This window comes from Panthera pardus, unplaced genomic scaffold (assembly GCF_024362965.1).
Source record: "Panthera pardus isolate Hobbes unplaced genomic scaffold, ASM2436296v1 HiC_scaffold_13, whole genome shotgun sequence".
In the NCBI taxonomy this organism is placed as follows: Eukaryota; Metazoa; Chordata; class Mammalia; order Carnivora; family Felidae; genus Panthera; species Panthera pardus.
This window is the reverse complement of record NW_026526688.1, coordinates 198359060-198382121: the sequence shown is the minus strand read 5'-3', so window position 1 is coordinate 198382121 and position 23062 is coordinate 198359060. Positions and strand designations below refer to the sequence as shown.

The 23062-nt window shown below is 55.7% G+C and overlaps 2 protein-coding genes across 8 annotated transcripts in view; one reads left to right on the top strand and one right to left on the bottom strand.

The window, feature by feature from the left end:
• Window positions 1-23062, top strand: part of STX18 (syntaxin 18) — a 130187-nt gene that overhangs the window by 102275 nt on the left and 4850 nt on the right. For 5 of the 7 annotated variants that reach the window (XM_019453715.2, XM_019453716.2, XM_019453721.2 and 2 more), the window contains 5 exons: window positions 5636-5724; window positions 12479-12537; window positions 13876-13945; window positions 15607-15687; window positions 16377-16669. In XM_019453715.2, the coding sequence (XP_019309260.2) occupies window positions 5636-5724; window positions 12479-12537; window positions 13876-13945; window positions 15607-15687; window positions 16377-16472 (395 nt within the window). In that variant the 3' untranslated portion in view covers window positions 16473-16669. Of the gene's footprint in view, window positions 1-5635; window positions 5725-12478; window positions 12538-13875; window positions 13946-15606; window positions 15688-16376; window positions 16670-23062 lie in introns of those variants that run through there. The other 2 variants (XR_002081211.2, XM_019453717.2) reach the window with 1 other exon arrangement.
• NSG1 (neuronal vesicle trafficking associated 1) overlaps window positions 17678-23062 on the bottom strand; it is a 30744-nt gene continuing 25359 nt past the window's right edge. Inside the window, exon 5 of the mRNA XM_053901695.1 lies at window positions 17678-19037. Within this exon, the coding sequence (XP_053757670.1) occupies window positions 18834-19037 (204 nt within the window). The 3' untranslated portion in view covers window positions 17678-18833. The remainder of the gene's footprint in view (window positions 19038-23062) is intronic.

The following is a 23062-nucleotide window of genomic DNA, read 5'->3' as shown; positions in this document are numbered from 1 at the left end:
GTTTTTTCTATTCACCAGCTACCTGATCTTGTATACAGAAAATTTTAAGGCATCTACCAAAATAAAGTAGTAAATTGGTTTGTCCAGGTTGCAGGATACAAAATCAATACACAAAAATCAGTTTAATTTTTATGTATTCTCAGTGAACAATCTGAAAATGAAATTTAAGAGGCAACAATTCCCTTATAGCATCAAAAGGAATAAAGTACTCAGGGAGTAAATTCAACCACAGTATAAAACTTCTACTTTGAAAATTATAAAACATTGTTGAAAGAAATTAAAGATGACCCAAATAAATGGAAAAACTTCCCAAGATCGTGTCAATATACCCCAAATTGACCTACAGTTTTAGTGCATTCTTCATCAGAGTGCCAGCTGGCTTCTCTGTAGAAATTAACAGGTCGATTCTGAAATCCATGAGGGATGTACGAGGAACTCAAGATAGCCAGAACAGCCTTGAAAAAGAACACATAAGAGGACTCACACTTCCCAACTTCAGAACTCACAACAGAGCAGCAGTAACACAGGGTACGTACGGGATAGGTGTACAGAGCAGCGGGATTGAACTGAGAGTCCAGAACTAAAACCGTGTATGTGCGGCCAGCCGATTTCCGACAGGAAGGCCAAGACGCCTCATTGGGGTGGGAGCAGTCCCTTCAGGTGGTGCCGGGAGGAGGGGACAACCACACGCACAAGGCCGGCTCCACACTTAACCTCACCTTATACAAAAGTTAACTCAAAACAGACCAAAAACCTAAACGGATCTGGGACCTAAAAGCTCTTTGGGCTGAATCTTCCCGACCTCAGATCTGACCAAGGATTACTAAGGACAGGACACCAAAAGCACAAGTGGCAACAGGAAAAGCTGAACAAATGGGCTCTCGTCAAAGTGAAACCCTTTTCTGCTGCTTCGACGGGCAGTAAAGCTAGAAAGTGAAAAGATCGCCCCTAGAGTGGGAGCAGGTGTGTGTGGATCCCACACCTGATAAAGGGTCTGCGTCCAGAATGTGCAAAGGATGCTTTAAACGCAACAACAAGATGATAAATTAAAAGCGGGCAGAGGATCCGAACAGAAATTTCTCCAAGGAAGACATACAGGTGGCCAATGCACATGAAAAGATGCACATCGTTGGTCCTCAGGGAAATGGACATCAAAACCACAACGAGATGCCATCTCACACCCACCAGGACGACTACGCAGATACAGGCACGCCTCAGAGCCGCCGTGGATTCGGTTCCAGACCACCACACGGAAGGGAGTCAGAGGAAACTGTTGGCTTCCCAGTGCGTATAAAAGTCATGCGTACACTTTATGGAGTCTGTTCTGTGTGCAGCAGCATACGCGTAAAAGGACAGCGTGCATACCTTCATCAAAAAATACTGCTAAAAAGATAAAAAATAATAAAAAAATACTGCTAGAAAAAATGCTGTCACGTGAGCTTTCAGTGAGTCATAGTCACTGATCACAGATCACCCTAACAGGTGCAGTAATCATGAAACGGTTTGAGATACTGTGAGAATTACCAAAATGCGGCACAGAGACACGAAGTAAACAAATGCTGTTGGAAAAATGGTGCCAACACACTGGCTTGACGCGGGGTTGCCGCGCACCTTGCATTTGGAAAACCAGCGCAGCGCACGAAAGTGAAGTCCAAGTCCAAGGTGAAGTCCAAGGTATGCCTGTGATAACGAGCGTGGACAAGGATGTGGCGAAATCAGAGCCTTCGTTCAGGTGGAAGCTCTCCAGGCAGAGGATCCAGCCAGTGGAAGGGTCGAGGGGGAAAGGGGGCCTGGCACATGGAAGCACATGCACACACCCACGGTGGGGAGGCACAGGAGGAGACAAGATGGAGGCAGAAGCCGCGTGGACAGGCCGTCCGGGCCGCAGTGAAGGTTTCCCTGTGATTCTGTGTCTGGACGTGTTCAGGCTGAGGATGGCAGGTCTTGCACACGGTCCAAGCCTCTCCGCTGCATGGAGTGGGACGGAGTGAGGAAGAGGTGGCAGCTGTGGGCCTGTCCGGACAGATTGCGATGTGGGCGCTGGGTGACAGGTGCATGTCAGGGCAGTGGCGGAGACGAGGTGGTGGGCGGGAGGAATGCTCCAATTCCAGCCGTAGTTTGCAGCTGTAGACGAGTGAGTAGGTGGGATGGGACATGTGAGGGACAGAGCACCAAGGCTGGGGGGACTGCAGGGAGGAGAGGGAGAGGAAGAGGAGTCTGACAGCAAGACTGGGAAGAGCGGGGGGTGGGGGGTAGGGGGTGGGAGGCTGGGGGAGAGGGCGACACCAGGATTCTCGTCTACGCATGCTAGGTCTGAGCCGGCTGGTGAATTTTCAGGTGGAAACAGCCCGTTGTGGGAGTGAGCCTAGAACTCGGGGAGAGCCTCAGGCCTGGAGACGCTTGGGAGTCATGGGGAGGGGTCACGTGGAGCCCCAGGCTTGCATCCCCCCCACCCCACCCCGAGAGCCCGTGGGGAAGGGGACAAGCCGTGCCCACCTCTGTGCTGCCCTGTTGTCTGGAGGCCCGTGACATTTCATCTCCATCCCGACCTTGGTGCTGGGGGGTCATTCTTGTTCCCCCAACTGTCCCCCACTTAGGGCCCACACATCTGCCCATGGACGTCATACTAAGTGGATCTGTAGGTAGAAGAAGGGCTTTTTAGGTTCAGGCTACAGGGAATCTTTTTGTCTCATCTTTTCGGTGTTTCATTTCTCCTCTGAAACATGAGCTGTATTCTCAATAATACTTTAGTGTAGGACTAGGCGGTGTAGTTCTAGGCAGAGGGTGCCTTCTTGCTTGCCACACTCCTGACTTTTAAAAAGCCACTAGCTTTGTGACTTTTTATTTAGTCTGGAGTATCGGGGACCTCTGTGGTCAGGCAGACCTTCCGTCCACGTCTGAGGTTCAGGCCTCTTCCATATTCTTATTGTGCCAGGATGAGACTTTGACATACCCGTTTGTAATTTGCTCACATCGGTTTCCCCTGGTGCTAAGATGGGTGTGGCTATTTGTGAATACTGCCTGCACTTCTCAATGAGCTCTGGTTCCTGCCTTCAGGGAACTCACAATTGATTGACGGGAGTGACCAGCTTCCACCCCCTGAGAAAGTGACGCGTGCCCTGAGAGAGGGCACAGGTGGGAAGAACAGGGTCCACTCAGAGGGGACTTCAGGAGGCAGTGTCCTGAGAAATGAGTCTGGACCGAAAATGGAAGCTCTATCCTAGGCAGAGGGAACGGCATGTGAAATACTCCGAGGCCAGAAAGCATGGAGCCGTGTGGGACACGGTTAGTGCAGCCCGTGCAAAGGGGAGGGTTCTTTGGGGACTGAGGCTGGGCCGTGTCGAGGGCCTGTTGGGCCGAGAGCTTGCACGTGAGTCTTGGGGCTGGGCCACTGGAGGTCTGCGTCGAGGACGGCGTGAAGAGCACTGTGCTTCAGGCCAGTTTTTATGACAGCAGGTCAGGGTGGCCCCCGGTGGCTGTCCACGTGAGCGTGTTGTAGAGCGCGCGTCCTCTTAGCAAATTCTGTGTTCCAGCTCAGAGCTCCTGATGTGAATGGACGCTTCTCATCTTGGTGTTCTTCTCCGGAAGCAACATCAGAGGAGACGCTTGACTCGGCTCCCGTAACGAGGTCAAGCAGGAAACACAGGGCCCTTGGGGTGGGGGTGGGGTGAGTGAAATGTGCAGAGGTTCCTGCCTGAAGATGGCCTCTCAGAAAAACACCCCGCCAGTTTCTAAAGGTGCTTTCAGCCTACGTTTTATGTATAAATTCTCCACGTTTATTATATTTACATGTATATTTAGTATACATACATCATATATAAACTTTATAAATACAGTTCTGGCAAAAACAGCCATTTTTTTTTTTTTTTAAACCTGCACAATGTTCTGGATACATGGAGGCTTTTTGTGATGATGTATCTGGAATACTAATACCTAAATTGGTGCTGTCATACATTCTTTTCCCATATCATAGTCTCGAAACCGACACTCTGGACTTTCGCCCGTCTCACGGGGCCGAGACCAACTATGGGAAAGTTACTGAGGTTGAGGGAGGAAAGAAAAAGAAGCCGTACCCGGCGCCAGGCTCACGAGCCTAGAGGCACTGCTGAGACACCAGACACAGTCATCTTGAGAAAGAGAGACCCCACAGGGCGCCTGGGTGGCTCAGTCAGTTCAGCATTCGACTCTTGGTTGCTGCTCAGGTCGTGATGTCACGGTTCATGAGATCGAGCCCCGTGTCGGGCTCTGCATGGACAGCGTGGATGGAGCCTGCTTGGGATTCTCTCTCCCCCTCTCTTTGCCCCTCCTCTGCTAGCTCTCTCATAAAATAAGTAAATTAACTTAAAAAAAAAAAAAAAGACCCCATTGCAGTCTCCATCAAGGATGGGTCACTTCCATCCACTGCCCTGTTCCCACTGCACACCCCTTTTGACCTCGCGGGCCTCTCTAACGTGCTGGTGGCAGCCCTTCCTAGGAGCCCGAGCCATTGGTGCACTTCATCAAGCGTCCATCACGCATTTGTGGTTGCAGTTAAAAAGTTCTCTAAAAGGTCCAGTCAACAACAGTTGATGCGCGGGCGCCCGTCCCAGGGTGCACCCAGAGCCCCCAAGTACGGACTGGCACACGGAGAGATCAGATGAGCGAAGGTTTATCCATGGGGTGACGGGACATGAAGAACCGTGTGCCCTTGCAGTGGAATATCCTGCAGTGTTTCAAGAGAACGAGGCAGATCTATGTGACGGATACGGGATAATCTCCCAAATACAGTGAAGTCCTACACGGCAAGTTTTATAAGCCACTGTGTACACACACTGGATTGAAGTTGGGGTCGGGGGGGGGGGTTGGTGCAGAGAATTACATAGGTGTTTGTATGTGAACACACTGGGTCTGGGTAAGGTCTGTGAGGCCACATCAAATGCTAACAGTGGTTCCTTCTGGGGGAGGAATAGGATTAGGGAGTGGTAGGTCCTGGCTTGGCGTTTTTGGGTTTTTTTAAATTTTTTAACGTTTATTTATTTTTGAGACAGAGAGAGACAGAGCATGAACGGGGGGAGGGTCAGAGAGAGGGAGACACAGAATCTGAAGCAGGCTCCAGGCTCTGAGCTGTCAGCACAGAGACCGACGCGGGGCTCACACTCACGGACCCCGAGATCGTGACCTGAGCCAAAGTAGGAGGCTTAACCGACTGAGCCACCCAGGCGCCCCTGTCCTGGCGTTTTTTTTTTAGTGAAAATACCCTTATATTGCAGTGTTTAAACAGTAGAGGGAGGGCGTGCGTGAGCTTGTGTTTTGTGGTAAGACACACTTGAAGACTGGCCCTTTGGTTTGCAGCCATTGCTGAAGTCACTGTGGCACTGAGACTGTGCAGGGGGCGCCTTCTGCCCACGCGCACACACATGGGCACACGCACGTGCACACACTGGAGCTTAAACACTGTAGAAGGGTCCTGGTACAGCGCCTGAGTGTGAGCCAGCAGATAACCGAGTGTGGACAAGCTGTAAGAGCTCATGCTTGCAGTGTGCCTGCATCCCAAGCCAGCATCAGCACCGTCTAAAAGGAAGTATTTTGCCTTCTGTTTCTCTTTCCTTTCTTTTCTTCTTCCTCTTCTTCTTCTTTTTTTTTTTTTCTTTAACAGAAAAGGTTCCGGCTGAATCCCAACCCGAATTGGGCACGTGGGGAGACGGCAAAGGTGAAGACGAATTATCCCCAGAAGAAATACAGATGGTAAGGCTGCTCTCTGCCCAGTCGGGTGTTGTTAGCGTTGGTAAGACTGTTTCCCCAAGTAGGAGGTCATCCTAAACGCCTTTGCCCTGATTGTTATAGCAAGTTTTCAAAATTATAAATACATATTGTGGATGCAACTTTTCCACCCGATTTCCTAGTTCTTCATATGCTTTTCATAAGTTTTAAATTTGCCGTAGCATAATTAAAGAAGAAATTGCCTTGGAATGATTTTACTAATATTAGATTTCTTTCCAGCTGCAGTAAAATAGTCCTCCAGACTAAATGGCTCTTTTATAATTACCGCTGTGCTGCTTTTTAATTGTTTGAACTGCCGACGCTATGCTAACGTGCAGAAAGCAGAAGTGATGCCTGAAAAATGTAGTCACACCTTGACTGCTCAGGTCCAGTTGCCAATTGTAGGTTGTCCGCTCTGGGTGAGTTTCAAAAGGAAACTGACAGGTTTGGCAGGAGCCCCCGCCAGCTCCTTTAGAGCAGTGTCTGCGCACAGCGCGTCTGGACGTTGGCGTGACGGAGCCCAAGGGAATACGCCGTCTGTGGTTGGGAGCAGACGTTTCCTAGCGCTGCCCTGGCGGAAGGCTGTCCTCGGCCTAAAGAGCGGGGAAGCTGGTTCCCACGCGGCGTGCTTTCAGTGGCTGTCCCTGACAAATGACAGCAACTCACTTCACACCGTGGTTGACAGTGGACACAACTTTTCCAGGGCTCGTTTTCTCCCTGGTCCTGTTCACGATCGTGTTCAGAGGTGGTGGGGCATTACCGTCTCCTTTGAACTTTGGCAGAATCAGTAGAGTGTCTGGCCCAAGGTCCCTCGGTTGTTAATAAGCGGTAGAGCTTATGACTGATCGGTTCACACATTTCTAACCCACGTCGCCTGTGGAAGAAGAGAAGTAGAGCTCTGAGCCGAAGCCCTGTCACATCAGAACAGGGTCCGGGCGCGTCCCAGCCTCGAGGCACTCGTGTTGCCAGCCTCTTCCTCTTCACTGCTGTCTCCGTGTCTTGCAGGTCCCAAGTGTTACATCCTCAGAGAGGCCTTCCTGGCCACCCAGTCTGCAGCAGCCCCTGGCCACTCTGTCCCCGTACCCCGCTTTATTCCCTCATCCCTCCACTAGAACACAAGTGCCACGAGAGCAGGAACTTTTCCGCTTTCGTTGCCATATTCCCAGAGCCTAGAGTGGTTTTTGAGTGGGTGAGTGCCTTGGATGAGTATAAACTACAGGCAGGATCACCAGTAAGAACTCTGAGATATGCAAGCTTTAAGTTATTATTATTATGTACACTTATGAATGCTCCCTAAATGCCAAGCCGGTATGCATGTTGTCTTACTTGATCTTTATAACGGTCCAGTGAAGTAGGAATTATCCCTCTGTACACGTGAAAAAGAATAAGGCACAAAACCTCTAAAGCCCTCCACGGTCACCGAGCCAGTAGAACAGGCAAGCCGCGTCCTGTGCCCTGAGTCCTGCGCTTTTCCCCTGTGTCATAGTTCACGGGAGTCCCCGGTGGGATCTGGGGGCGTAAGGGAGTGTAGCCTGTGTAGGAGCCTCGTGGCAAACTGGGTCCCAGTCTCAGTGACTAAAGCAGTCAGAACCGGCAAGAGTTCCCTCATTTGTGTTGTGTTACTGCCAGTGGGTGGGCAGAAGGCTGTAAGTTCAGCACTTCCATGGCAAGCTCTTAAGTGTTCACTTAACTTCTCTTGTAATTGGGAACAATAGCCAAGTACCACATCTTACGGGCTGACTAACCCAAATCTTACTTAACAGGCTCAAGCCTGAAAATGAAGAGAAATAAATACGACACTATTGGTTTTAAATTGGAAAGTGTTGTAGCAAATTGTGGTCATAATTCATAATCACTGTTTTGGAATTTTTCCTCAGGGTAAAATAATGAATTAAGCCCTATAATATCAATTTAATTCATTATTTCACCCACAGGAGCAGTTGTTACGTGTCCCAAAATGGTTGCTGAGTGTTAGGTGATTTGCACACTGAATTTCCATTTATAACTCCTGATGCAGGTATATTAACGTTTGAGTTACTATAAGCAGATGTTTTGCGGTCAGGCTGAGTGGGACCAGATTGTTTTCTGATGTTACATAGAGAAAATACCTCCTTTGTGAGCCTGCATTCAGTTTACTCGCCTCGAGTGAAACCACCTGCATTTATTGATGTATCCCTTAGGATAATTTTTAAAGCCATGCGCGTGACTTCTGTTCCTAAATCTGCATGAAAGGTGTCCCTAGCCCCCGTCCCCTGTGGTAGGCCGCTGGAAGCACCAAGGTGGGTGGCTGGCAGGGCTTGTGATCTGGGCCCAAACTCAGCTCCTGGCAAGAACTGTTGGTAGAATCTGGGCACCACGCAGCCGAGAGCCGAGGTCCACACCCTGGGGAGGTTTCAGGTTCGCAGGGGTAGGTGGGGATGGAGGTGAGGGTCACGAGCCATGTGAACGCAGGCGTTTGGCATAGATGAGGCGCATCTGAAGAACCAGAGAGGTCCTGGGCCATGGTGGTGGGGGCAGACTGCTCTCTAGGCCGAGCCCCTGTGGGTCTCAGCCCCTGTGGGTTCCTAGTCTTTGGTCCAGTTAGCTGCTCTTGCCTCTTTGCAATGCAAATAACTTCTTGTGGCTTCACCTTGTACCCAAAGGCCTTTTGTAGGAGTGATTTTCTTTTTAAAACTACAGTAAAGAGGATTAGATTAGAAAAGGATTTCTGTAACAGTGTATTCACAGTGTGGATTTGTATCCCTTAAAGCAGATAATAAACCCTTTTGGGGCCCTCTGTTTGGAAGTCTGACTTCTAAGTGGAATGAGGCAGTTAATACTGCCTAACACGCATGTAACACACAGCACATGCCAAGTACGGCCCTGACCGCTTGAGTGTTTATTAATGTAGCCACCCCGTGTGGTAGGGACTGTCGCTGGCCCCATTTTACAGCGAGCTCCCAGGTCCTAGGCCTTTAAATGTGGTGCCTGCCGCCATGCTTGAGCGGTCAGGGGAACTTGCTCCAGACATCCATCTGTGTTGAGCGAAAGCACTGCATTTTGGTGGGAGACCAAACAGTATGGAGCGGAAGGAACCACGGCAGGAGGCCCACACAGACAGGCTGGCTGCTGTCATGCCTCTCGGGCCCTGCTTGTCCACCTTCCTTGTCCTGCAGGCCTCGTGTCCCGCTTTCCAGTGCCTCACAGAACTGGGGGCCCTGTGACAGGCAGGCCGGTCTTCCCCTGGGGCCGGGGAGGGGGGGGCGGGGAGGGTACCCCGGGGGTACCCCTGTCCTTGGTGCTGACTGTGGAGACCAGGCCTCCTTGGCTACTGCACCTTGTGAGGTCCCTGTCCCTCTGGGGACGGATGCCACGCCAGCCAGCTGCCAGCGAGCCCCAGCGAATGCTGTGTGAGCGCCCCAGATCCCGCTCAAATTTGAAACCAGAGAGGTGGAAGGGGCCTTCAGAATATTTCGTGACTCATTTTGCGTATCTGGAATCTCAGTCCCGGGAGATTAATAATAGTTAACATTTAGTGGGGGCTTCGTATGTGCCACGCACTCTGTACGCAACTTTACATGCATTATTAGCGCGTCTTCCTCTAGTAAGTACTGTCTCCGTCCCGTTTTAGTGACAAAGAGGCACAGAAAAGTTACCTGCCCAAGGGCATATAGCTTCGAAGGTAAAGGAGCCATCATCATCCCTCCCCACCCTCGGCATGAGGCAGGAAAGGATAAGAATCACCACGTCTGTTCACAAAGAGGCCCTGTCACGTGACAGGCCGGACAGAAGCCAGTGACTGGTCCAGGGGTCAGTCACCCCAGGAGTTCCCATTGAGGCCACAGGGGCTGGCCCGCTGAAGTCCCGGGCGTGTCCACCAACTGCCCCTGCCGGCTGGCACCTGCCGCTCCCTGCCTTCCTCTGCAGAGGAGGGGTGAGGTGTACAGGTTGGCCATCAAGACAGCATCGGAAACCATCCTGAAATCTGGCACAGGTGAATGTTGTCAGCGGCCTGGCCATTACCTGATCTGCCTGAGCCCTGCCAGACCCCATTGAGTGGGTCCCTTGCACCTGGCTATGGGAAAAACAGGTGGTGGTGTTTTTGAAGACACAGCTCCATTGTAACTCCCGCCCCCAAATGGGGGCCGCTTTCCGTAAAGGTCCTGGCCACGCCAAACTCTCCCCTCAGCCCTGTCACCGCTTGATCCCTCGAGGCATTTGTTTCTTTTGCTCCGCCCCCCTTTGCGCCCCCCCCACCCCACCCCCCCGAATGGGTACTTCTCAGGTGGCATTAAGAACCCATAGGTTGAAAGGAAATCAGAGCCAGAATCTGATCCTGCTGCTGACAGGAGTCCTTCAGAAGTAACAGCTCCCCAGAACCCCGAGAGGGGGAGTGGGTGCCTCATGCCCAGAGCTGGGGAGGGGACAGAGAGGGCTTTGTTCCGGGGGACATTCCCGCAATAAACCACCTCAAACCTCTAGTCTTGCTTAGGAGTAGGTTAGAAAGCATAAAAGGTCTGAGGATTTAAAAGGACAGGGCCGTATTTTGTCATTAAAAAAATAAGAAAATGCCCTCTATCCCAGCCCCCCCGAGAAAAACCCTGAGTAATACCTGGGAGAATTAGTGAAAGTAAATGAGCACCTACATGCTGAAGTAATTGTTTTTTTCCTTAAATTACTGGGCTCTGAAGTAACTGTTGAGTTGACAGCTAACAGGGCTGATAGTTTCAAACTCAAAAGAGTGAAGTTTTTATTCCCTTAAATAGCCTGATTCATGCATAATTAGAAAGGCCGTCCTGGTACCGTGTCAGCATCCTGCCCGTGCTTGAGGCAGCCCAGCAGAGCGCCCCCCGCCGGCCCTTCTGGAAATTGTGCCGGCCCACCCATTTTCTGACCCAGTAGGTCTGGGGTGCAGTGGAGGCCCCTTTGTGTTTTGACAAGCAGGGGGACCGACAACCGGTACCCTGCAGTGTGGTAGGCCCTGCATTGTGCTGGGGGCCAGAGGAGAAAGCCCCACCCCAGGCGGGAAGACGGCCCCCCAACAGGGGCAAGAAGTGTAGCGATGGATCAAGTGCAGGGCAGTTTTATATTATAAAAGACAGGAGATGGTAGAAGGTGATTAAATCTGCCTTGGTGCGTCTGGTCACTAGGAAGGTGCCTAGGCTGGGTCTCGAGGAAACAGTCGGAGTCCCCCCCGCGGGGTGGGGGGTTGGTGCGCGGCGGCCTCCATCAGCTCTCAGCTAGTCTGTGCAGGGGTGAGGCAGTGGGCTGCAGGAGAAGGCTGCGCCTCAGCGCTGATCTACAGGGCCACGGACAGGGCCGGCCTGGTGCGCTGTGACGTGACTGGCATCTTAGATCACATCACTCTGACGGAGGGGTGGGGGGCAGATTGGAGGAGAGTGAGCGGTGATGAGGGCAGAGCACAGGCACCAGGGAGGGAATGGATGCAGCAAGGGTGCGGGTGAACTGGCAGACAGGACGGGAGGGTGTCCGCCTGGAGGGCTGGGGGGGAGCTGGGAGGGGAGGGGGGCAGACGGAGCAGAGAGTGAGCACAGCACATGCCCTCCCTGTGAAGTCAGGGGGCCACTGGGCAGGGAGAATGTGAGTCCCTGCACGTGACCTGCTCAGCACGGTGTCTGCCGTGACTTCCCTAACCGTTGTTTTCCCTCCATTGTTGTTTTACTGAGCAAGTCTGGCTGGAGCCTCGGTTGGATCGCAGAGCCTGGGAGGCCCAGAGCTCACCTCCACCCGTCCCCCCACACAGCGCCTGGCGCAGACAGTGCCTCCGAAAACAGCTGTGGACGGGACTGCCGCTTTAGTAGATGTGAAGGAAAGAACGCGCGTGAGGCCTTCTCGGACTTGGGTTTGACGCGTTTCCACCCTCAGGCAGCTCATAGTCAAGGGGGAGTTTGGGACACGCACAGCTTATTACCGGGCTGAAAATGGCTAACGTCCTGAGAGATCTTCACGAGGTTTCACAAGGTGCTAGGCCAAGGTTAGAAACTGGAGAAAGAAGTTCCAGCTCGGGGGCCGGGATAGGTCACGGAGAAGGTGGCGTTCGAGCTGGGGCTGTGGGATGAGGGCCCCCGCCCGGGGCTGAGTACACGCTCAGGCAGTGGAGTGGGCGTCCGAAGGCGGGGTTGCGGGTCCCGCAGCGAGGAGGAGATCTGGCCCCGCGGCACGGCGAACCCTCAGACGTGCCAGCCTTTCGTGGGGCTGCTGTCAAGTTGGCAGGAACGGTGGGGGCAGCAGCTGTCTGCTCCCGAGTTTACGCGGCTCCGATGGGCTCCCGGGTGTCAGGGTGGCACCCTCACCCAGACTGAGTCCCGAAGCCCGATCGCCAGCCTGAGCCCAGGAACACAGCGCTTCGGGCTGCTGGGCCTGTGTTCCTGTCACGGTGGACTGGCCAAGGCGTGGCTCTGAAATGAGACTGCCCTGCCCGCAGCTGAGCCGCTGGAGCTCAGCGCCCCACTTAAAACAGTGCCAGAGGGAGACAGAGCAGCGGGAAGGACGGCAGGCGACCCGCCCCGCCCCACCCGCACCTTCCCAGGCGTCACTTCGGCTAGCAGGCAGGGAGAAGTCCGGCCACAGGGGTGTTTTCACACTGATGCCGCATCCCTCCACGCCAGAAGGAGGGACTCGGTGGCCACCCTCGGAGGGCAGATCAAAGATTTCCGAGCAGACGCCTTGCTAGACCCTTGCCTTTGACCGTGTTGCTTTTGAGTATGACGTCACCCTTAGTGTGTTTGTCTCTTCACAGTTTGAACAAGAGAACCAGCGCCTAATTGGTGAGATGAACAGCCTGTTCGATGAAGTGAGGTATGTATGCGGTTCCTAGGAGCTGATGGCCTCAGCTTTTCTAGGAACTGGGAACTTTTCATTTACTTCGATGGCCAGGCATCCCCTTGTGGCCCTGGCCACGTGCACCCCCCTCAGCCATTCGGGGTCAAGGCAGCTGCCCAACTTCAGTGACTCCCCTTAACCTGCGGGCCCTTGGGAGGTCACCCCCTCTGTGCTGCCTCCGGGCTTCCAGTGACCGCAAGCTGCACGGTTAGGGGCTGTTAATTTCATGGCTCCCGGGGTAAGGGGGCGGGCCTTGTGAGGGATGGCTGGCCAGGTGCAGCCTCCTGCATGTGGCTCCGCTGGGGTCCGTCCGCCCCCTCAGCAAAGGGGTCGGCAGCGTGGAAGGAGAGTGGCCGTGCCCACGTGAGCCATCGCTGGCCCGCCCTCTAGGGAGGCACGTGGGTGGGGCCTGTTTCCCCGAGGGTGTCTGGAGCATCTGGAAGGAAGGCCTGGGCTTTGGCAGGGAAATTAAACCCGCTGCGCTGTGGGCTCATCCGAAAGAAAGTGCGTCCTGACGCCGTACCCACAGCCCCCGGGGACTCTGATGGCACCTGTGTTCCTCTGCGGCCTCTGCCCTCGCTCTGTGGGCCTCGAGGTCCTTGCTCCGAGACTCAGCCCCCGCCCGCCTCGCTCTTCCTTCCCATACCCGGAAGCACGGGAGGAGCGGCGGCTGGCTGCCCCGACACGGCTCAGCCCCTGCCGCCCCCATTTCTAGACCGTGCCACCCCCCAGCCCACGCCCGGGGCGCCCTTGCTGGCCCTGAAACAGCGAGCAGCTCAGATGCTTGGTTGCTGAACCCAGATACGTTTTCAGACGGAACCGGAGGACTTTTCCTTTCGCCGGGAAGTTGGTTTGGGTGGCAGCACCCTGCCCCTCGACCTCCTGGGCGGTAACGATGTTGAGTGGTCGGCACACACTGGCGTTCTGAGTCCCCGCCGCGTTACCGTGGTTACCGGGCCGGGTACGGGCCTTAGCATTCGAAGGCTGCCTGTTGCAACCAGGGGTGCAGACTCGGAGGCAGGGGCACCGCGGGTCAGCTGGCAGGGGAGGGCGGGTTCCGCAGTGCAGCGCGCCCCCTAAGCGAGAGACTTCAGAGGAGAGCCAGGAAGTGCAATGCCGGCCTCCTCCTTCCTGAGCCTGACATGGTGGCCCCCCCCCCCCACGAATGATGTGGTGTCCCCTCCCTCTCTGGAGGCTGTGGTGGTGTCCCCTCCCATTTCTCACTCACGTGGTCCATTTAGAAATGTGTAACACTCCTGCTAGGACCACCACCTACTAATAGTTGTATGTAATTTTTTTTTCTCTTTAATGAAGGCAAATCGAAGGGAGAGTGGTTGAAATTTCCAGGCTCCAAGAGATATTCACAGAGAAGGTTTTACAACAGGTAAGAAAAAAAAAAAATCACGATTTAAGGTTTAGCTGAGAAGAATCTACTGTGACATCAGGGTGCTTGTTCTGAGGTTGCCTGATCTCTACAGCCATGTGCCCCAAGCCGCGTGGGTTCATACAGCTCCTCACGTGAGGGCCTCCTGACCCCCCGGTGTAGCCTCTGTGCGGGGTGGGGAGCTCTCTGCACCTGACCCGCTGCTGGCTGGCCCAGGCCAGACCGGGTGTGGTGGCCCGTGTGTGCCGTGACGCCCACAGAGGAGGGAGTTGGGTAGATCTTCCTTCCGGGTGCCTCTGAGCTAGTTTTCCCATCTGCAAATGGAGTGGCCCTCGCAGGGCCGTCCTGAGGCTCGGAGATAACCCACAGGAAGCACCCAGCACACCTGGTGGGTAGCAGCCTGTCAGTCGACAGTGTCACTTAGGGCTCACACTTGGCCCTCTCGGAACGCTAGGTCCGTGCCACCTCAGGTGTCCCGTCCACACAGGAAATAGGGTTGTTCTCTGAAGGGGATTTTCATGTTATTTCTTCCTGCCTCCAGTTCTGAAACTCTTCCGGCCAGTAACTGGCAAAACTTTTAGGGACCCGATAAATTTATCCTCCTTTTTAGCATCCACAGACCGTGGAACGGTTTCAGAGTCAAAATCATTTCTGCTGCATTGTGTTAAACTGGCCCAGTTGGCCTAAGACCCTCCCGCCCCCACAAAACCTGCCCGAAACCTCACAACCAGCATCGAATCGCTGTAAATTTAGGTACGTGCAGTCTGACAGAAGGTTCGGGTTCACGAGAGTTACCCTTTCTAACTACATTGAACGACCAATTCAAGCGTGTATGTGCTAAGCCTCCACTTAGAAGCCTGATGGCTGTCACTTCAGCCTCCTGACCTATAAAACAGCTAAGTGAGCTGTCCCTGTCAGAGCACACGACTTGCTTCCAGGGACAGCTCAGCGTGGCAGGAGAGCTCAGAGGCCACGTTGGGTCACACACACTGGCTCCGATCCGATCCTGACTTCCAGTGTGTCAGGTGACCTGGGCACCCCAGGCCACACTGCCCTCTTCAGACTGGGCAGATGTCCCCCCCGCATTCTCAGGGCTGGGGCTCAAGGTGCCTGACGCACTTCCGGCTCGTGGCAGGCTCTCAGTGCATGGGAGCTGATGTTTTTACGGTTTAGATTTTTTTTTTTTTTTTTTTTTTTTAAGAGAGACACAGATGGTGAGACATGAAGCGCTCCCCTGAAGCTAGCGTGCGTGTCTGAAAGCACACGCATCTGGAAGCTCATGTCTCTGGATGTCATAAATACGCGGGGGACCAGAGGGAAGCCCCTGGCATGCGGTGGCTGCTACGTGTTGGCAGCTCTCACGTTTGTCCCTTCTGGCCGGCAAGTGGCACAGGAGGTAGCAGCTGGGGGTGGAAGGGCGACAGGCACTGGGTTCTGGTCCCAGTCCTGCCACGTGGTTGCTGCGTGACTCTTGGCAAATTACTAAACTTCTCTGAACCCTGACTTTCCCTTTTGTAAAACGGGGCTGTGCCTGCCCCTCGGGACCCGGCGAGGACCCACAGGCTCCCGCTTGTAAAGCCCTGGCTGCTGCTGGCTCCTGCTGTCCGGATGCTCGGGGAAGGAGACGGTGGTCGGGTCTACCTGTCTCTCCTCTTCCATAGGAAGCCGAGATCGACAGCATTCACCAGTTAGTTGTAGGGGCGACTGAGAATATCAAGGAGGGCAACGAAGACATCAGAGAGGTGAGTACCCTTGGGCCCCCCAGGCCCCACCGGCCTCCCCGTCCGGGCAGCGGTGGTAGTCTTGCGGGCAGTCAGGGCTGCGTGAGAGCCTTGCTGGCGCCCAGCCTGGCTGACCTCCTAACCCTGCAAGACAGTCACATTTCTGTCCTCGCCAAACCTGGGGCCCCTATTACCAAGACACAGGACTCACCGCCCTCCAAAGGAGCGATCGGAGGCACACGAGGTCACTCTTGGCAAGGGTTGGATCAGCCACCTGCACCAGGGGTGGGCGCCACCGGAGAAGCTTGTTGGACCCCCCACCCCGAGGGCCAGAGCCCTGGTCCCTGTTTATCGAGGCCACCACAGTGGACTCTGTTGAGTGGACATGGTCTTCTGAGTGTGGTCCTCGGGTTTGGGTTGACGTGGGACCATTTCTGGGCCACTACAGCTGCCGGGCCAGCCGCGGGGCTCTTTCTAACCCTGGGCCCCGTGTGGGCCATTTCTGGGTGTTTGCTGGGAGAAGGGTGTAGGACGTCTGAATAAGGGGGAGACACCTGTTTGTTTTCTGGTGGATTCTAAACCCACTGTTTGGCTCTGCTTACTAATTAAGGTAAGCATAAGCTCCAGGGTAGGGAGTGCGTGCGGACACACGGAGGGCGTGAGCACTCCTCAACCCAAAATCCTGTGCTCCTGCCCTCCCCGCCCCCCAGGCCATCAAAAACAACGCCGGCTTCCGAGTGTGGGTGCTCTTCTTCCTGGTGATGTGCTCCTTCTCCTTGCTCTTCCTGGACTGGTACGACAGCTAGTCTGCCCTGCTCGCTCCTGGCGCATGGGGCGCTGTCGAGGGTCTCCGGCATCGGACCAGGGCTGTGCCCAGATCCTACCACGTTGGGGGGAGGGGGCGGTGGCAGAGCTATGTGCTCCCACAAAAGGGACACCCAGACCTGTGGTCTTAGCCCGTTTAATAGCTGAAAAAGAAACTAATGAACACAAACTGACAGTGGACTGTGTGACACTCCTGAGGCAGGGTGGAAGGGTCGTTACTGGCTGCACCCAAACTGGCGGCCGACCTGGCCCTTCCAGTGGCTTAGGGAAGAGTGCTGGGTGATAACTTCTCACGGCAAGTGACCATCACTTAGTTTCCTGTGGCTTCTTGTCTGCCTGAGCCAAGTGCTGCAGAGTCGCTACGCTGTAGAAAACTCGCCTTTGCCTCACAAATATAATAAATGCAACTACGGTTACTTCGTGTAATATCAGTGGGTCCAGATACAGAAGGTCAGCGGACGCCTGCCTGCCCGTTGGGGAAGGGGTGTGGGGACAGACCCTGGGCCCTCAGCAAGGGGCTGCTGGGGCCCAAGGAGCATTTGTCTGCCCTTGGGCCCGTGCACCTGTCCCTCTAGAACAGGTGTTCCTGTTTGCAGTGGGAACCACATCTGTGCAGAGAGCATGCTGGTGTTCACGGGGCCCCACCTCGGTGTGGGTGCCGATGGCTCTGCATTGCCCCCTGCAAAATCGTGTGCTGTGTATGCAAAATCGAGAGTCTGTGGTGCAGCCACAGGGACCCTTGTGTTCTTTCTCTGCACAGAGTGAAAATGTCAAAAGTTACATGTGAATGGATTTACAGTCAATAAAACGTCTACTAGAAGATACAAAGGGGTGATGCCTTAGCAGTGCGTTTACGTGGGCTAGAGCTTTCATAGATGTATCTGTGCGGGAGAGTTTGGCACGTAGTCAGTGCTCCTCGTGCGTGCTCACATCACACCCTCACAGCACGCAGCTCTAGAACACACGCCCCGGCTCCAAGGCCACGGTCATGGTTGCAAAACACCCCCCACAATAAAATCCGGTTCTGGAAGCATATTTCAGAAAGCAGTGATGGAGCTGGCCGTGGCCACCACGCTTGTTTGCAACAGATCTCAAACTCATTGTCATTTATTTTTGACCTACTGAAAACAGTGAAACTTCTGACATGTCCACCAGAAACAGCACAGATAACATGGAAGAAAATGTCTGCGGATGCCTTGTTTCCATTTAATGGTTTTACACACGTAGCTTAGCTAACTGGCAATTTTGTAAACATATCCTTTAATGTCAAGATTCAGCTTGAAATGTAACTTCTTTACAAAGATCGTGAATCGAAATGTCCTCCTTGGATCTGCAAGTTGCCACGCCGGCCCCTCCCAGCCTCCCCTGCCTGCTTCTTACATGAAAAGATTTCTAGTTCACAAAATAAAAATTAGTCTTGGCTTCCCAGCAATTACATTTTCACTTTGCCAACACAAATAAGGTCTTAAAAACTAACTCGCTAACAGGGCTGTTGGTGCAAATTTATTCATTAACAGGACAGAACAAAAAAGACCAAAGGGTGTCGCTCCTATTCAACACGTCACAGAGCAGATGGACTACCTACAGGGGCCTGGAGTTCCTCAGGCCCGTGGCCCAGGGTCCTCCCACAGCCCCTCGCCACACGTGCTGGGACACCGGACCCTGAAGCACGGTGCTCTCCGCACCAAGGTGCCAGCCAGCTCCAGGGGGCGGAATAGAGCCTCCCGAGCGGGCCCTCCTGCGGGACACTGGCACGCTTCGGAGTGGGCGCAGGGAGGGGAAGGGAAGGGCGCACCCGCTACCGGACGTCCCATTTCCTTCCTTCTCTGCACCTCTCACTGCCATACATCATGGTGATGGCCCGGCTGCCGCCTGATTGAAGGTGGGAAGAAATCTGAAGTACAGCTTGCTCTTAACCAAGTGGGGACCCGTCTAAATATGGCTGTGGAGTAAGGTTTGCAAACAGCAGTGCGGTGGGGAGGGGGAGGGCGATAAAAAAATCGATTCCACAAGACGCATTATTTATCTGAATCCAAACCCCTTGCATATCCGGTGTAAATTTACTTTCTGATGGCATCCCATAAATCCCAGTAAAGTAGCTAAATTAAGATTCCTTAACATGGAACGTGGTGTCACAGCTCTTTAAGCAATGCTGATATGCACTTGATCTTATGCCCATGAGCGGTCGGCAGCAAGTTTTATTGGCAAAGCAGCATTAGCAAACAGAAGCGGTTGCACCATAAATGAGTAACCTCTAAATTATCGGTAATTATATTTAACGAAACGTCCCTCCAAGTCCCTTCGTTACCTTCGAGTGACACATTGTGAGGAACCTGCCCGTCTCACTGAGCTGACTTGTCAGCGGCTTCGGTCTCCTGCTCGGACAGCTTCTCTTCCGACAGAACCGACATCCAGGGTGAGACGGAGCGTGTGATGCTCTGCTTGGCCAGGTTGTAGTGGTTGATGACGGTGTAAAACTTCTCCCGGGCACTGGAGTCTTGCTCCGCGTAGTAGCTCTCCAAGCCTTCTGGAATGCACTGGGTGTTCTGAAAGACAAGGGGCCGTGGAGACGCACGTCTCGATGCTGCGGGGATGCCGGAGGGTCTCCGGTGAACACCCCCCGGGTGTTTACGGGGACCTTCCCTGGGCTTAGAGGAGAAACGCAGCCCAGCCACCGCCTGCGCTGGTCCCACCGCGACAGGACAGACATCTTTAGCGAGGTCGTGACGCAGCGGGGCTTGGGCTGCAGGGGCACGATGAGCTGTCCTGCTTCGCTAAAGACCTTCCACTAGTTGTCATTTACTTTACATCTACTAGAAAATACTTTGGACCTGTCTGCTGGAAACACAGATAGTAAAAGAAGGGAAGTCAGGAAAACCTCCTGGGAGCTGGATCTTTAGTAGGCAGGCCTTCTCCAGAGGAGGGGGTCGGAGGAGGGCGCACCCTAGAGGCAGAGGAGATGGGCCTCACAGGACAGTGCCAGCAGGGTGAGGAGGGCACTGGGAAGGACGGCCGGGGTCAGACGGCCACACAAGGGCTAGAAGTCCCATCAGGGAGCTGGTGTGACCTTGTGACCCAGAAAGCAGGAGCCCAGACAGCAATACGGCAGGGGGGGGGGGGGGCGGCGGCAAGGGAGTGGGCTATCCCAGGCAGCTGTCCACGAAGGAAGAGGCTTCGTCCCTACAGGCCACGGAACCCTGAGGGGGCCTGGGGTGGGGGAGTCCAGTCCATAGCTCTCATCAGCTGGTAAAAGGTCCAGGACCCCAGAGAGATCCTGCACCCAAGGCTGCCTTTCCTGGTGGGTCCAGGAGCCGACCCAGCCCACTGGGCCACCACTGCTGACGTGGCCCGAGCACACCATACACGTGCAGCTCACCGGGCCCACGAGCGAGGTGGGCGGGGCTGCGGATGATCGGCTTCCACGGCGCATTCTCCGCGCCAAGCAGGCGCTTGGTGCCGAGCTAACGACTAAGCTTCCCAGCTCCTGGCAGCCAGGCCAGAGGGACGGGCGTGGATGCCCACCCTCCACCTCTCCCGCGGCCCTTTCTCGCTGGCTTCGACTGCCCAGAGGCGGAGAATGCCCTGGGGGGCTGGCAGGGCAGCACAAGACAGAATTGGGGCTCCAGGATGATCTCACAGAACCGCCTTCCCCCCGCCTGGAGCCTTCATGTGAGAGAGACGGACCTCCCGCCTCGTGGAAGCCACGTTACCTTGTGTGTCTGAGCAACCAAAGCAATACACGAACGCCACGGCCTCTTCCTCAGTGAGGGGAGGCCACAGCAAAGACGGGTGCCTGGCCTTGGCCACCTCCCCACTCACCAGGAAGAGTCTGAGGACCCAGGCTCTCTGCCCACCGCTAAGGGTCTGACTCAGCACCTGTGTATCCTTAAACCTCCCCAGACGATTCTGAGGCTCCGCATGCTGCACGTGGTGTCTCGGCCAAGGCCGCCCCGCTGGTGGGTGCACCGCCCAGATCTGAAGCCCAGGCACCATCCACGGCACTCTGACCAGTTAACTCCCGGGGCTTCGCAAGATGCCCAGCCGCACAGACCATCCGTTCACCTCTCCTGGGCGAGCGCCGAGTGGAGAAGGTGACAGGATCTTTGATGACATCATCTCTGGCCACCTCGGGCCATCGCCAGGCCGGCCGGCCACAGCTGCTGCACCTCAGACGTGGGCGCTGGGAGACACGAGTGCCGGCCCGGGATGCACCAGGGGAGCCTCCACCTGGGCCCAGCTCTTCCTCGGTCTCTAAAACCCAACGGCAGGTGAAGAAGGCTGCTCCTTGAGATCTGCCCGCAGATGTAACCCCCACCTGCCACTTCCCCGGCAGCAGAGAAAACGGGACTGGGGTTCCACCACCCATGCTTCCTCCTCCCTCCTCCCGACCTTCTCTCTGCACCTGACAGCTGGCCAGGCGCTTCCCATGCATGTTCTCTCGCTGCGAGGCAGGTGCCGTTAGCCCCGTTTTCCAGCTGGGGCAGGTGAGACCCGGAGACGCGAAGGCACAGCAGAGTGCCCAGCGCCCCACATGGTGTTGCCGTGGGAGGCCACCAACAGGTGACCCGCTGGACTCCCGAGTCGAGAAGAGTGAGAAGTGAAACAGTCTGCCCCAGGGCCGGCGGGGCAGAACGTTCTTTTCCCAGAGCCCCGGCAGTGTCTGGTTCAGCCAGAGCTCAAGCCCTAGCTCGGGCGCACACAGGCCTCGGGAACGCGGCTCGGCTCCCCGCGCCCTGCCTGCCCTACCGGCTCAGCCTTCGGCACCTTCACAGGCGAGCGACACACTGTGACGTCGCCCTCTGAACCCCGAGGCCTCCGCAGTGGGCGGCTCCACACAGCCCGGCCCCTGCTCGGTGCCAGAAACAGGAACACAGGGCAGAGCACACGACTTGTGCAGAGAGAGCAGGGATGACGCCCCCGTCACAGAAAAGCTCCCACTGCTCAGACGTAGCGGCCGCTCGTGATCGGGGTCCCTCTCAGCCCGGATGGCTCTCCTGGGATGCCGGCCTCGTGTCTACGACGAGGATGGCCGGGGGTCGGCTCTCCCTCAGGTGGGCTGTCCAGCAGGGTCGGGAGCTGTGCCAGGCACCAGGATCACTGAAAGGAACACGCCAGAGCCCGGGCCACGGGCCCTACGCTACCTACTAGCCCCCGTGCCCCTCCCCGGGGCCTTTACTCAGGAGACCCGGGCTGTGCTCCTCCGACACCGAGAAGTGGCGGGTCTGGCCCCTCAGCGGAGCGAGGTCGGGGCCTCCTCGGTGTGGCTGCTGACGGATGGAGGCTGTCGTGCCTGGTCCGTTGCCCGGCCCACGAGCTACCGTTTCATCACTGCTGGGTCTGGGAAGACAGCGAAGGGGTACAGACAGCACTGGGGTCTTGCAGGGGTGGACGACACGTCCACACGCCTCTGTTCCCCAGGACGGACCCTGCATGCCAGGCAGGTGCCGTGGGTACTTCCCTGTTGGGTAACCCAGAGATGAGTGACCGCCGCGGACAGCGGAAAGGGGACGGAATGAACGCGTGCTCTCCCCTCAACCCGGTCCTGCCCCGCCAGTGGAGAACAGTCCTCCTCTGGTCAAAGGATCAGAACCACCTTCCGGGAGCATGGAGGACTATTTCCAGAAGAGGAAGGACAAAGGACTGCGGCGTGCCCCACACCCCGCTCTGCCTGTCCAGCCCGTCGGGCCAGGCGGCAGCTTCAGAGTCGGCCCACGCTGCAGGCCAAGTTCACCGCGGTTCCTCCCGCTCTGAGCCTCGGCGCCCCCCGTCTACGAGATGGGGCCGAGGGGCCCCGCATGCTAGGTGGTCGTGAGGACTGCGGTCCACGATGGGCAGCTCGGGCAAGAAGGCAGGATGTGTCCGTGCTCACCTACGCCCACATCCGGGCGTCAGGAAGCAGCTGCCCCCGTCCGGCAAGGCAGGCGGCCACCCCCTCCCCAGCCGCGCTGCCACCTGCGCTCCGTCCTCTCCCCCTGCCACTCGCCAGCACCCGCCGGGCAGTGTGGGACTCCACTCCGGTCCAGGACAGGGCCTCCAGGCCTAAGAGAGTGGCCCTGCCCTCGGGGCACCAGGCCAGGGACAACGGGCAGTTCTGCCACTGCCTGCACGCGGGCCGCAGGAAGCAATTGCGGGGCAAGCACCACGGTGGGCAGGTGGCAGGAGAGAATCCCAGTTCCGAAGTAGCATGGGGCCAGGGGCTCCCCAGTATGTTCTGACCCTGCCCCCATCAGGCCAGAATCACAGCCACACGTCCCCCTGAGGGGGGCCCTGCCCCTCATCTCTCAGCCATGAAGGGAAATGACCGTCACACCAACGAGGTAATCCGAGGAAGCATGTTCCAGCCCCTGGCACACAGTCAGCACTGGCAAGTGTTCCTCGGGCACGAACTCCACCGAGAGAACGGGGGTGTCTGACCGTCTGCGTCAACATGCAGGGCCGGGCAGTTTCCCGGTACGTGGAAACCCTCCCGTGAAACTCCTATGACGGCTTCACGGTTTCAAGAAAAAGGCAGGAACTTAGCACCTGCCCCCACCCCTGCCCACCTGTCAGGACGGGACACTCTGGCGGGGAG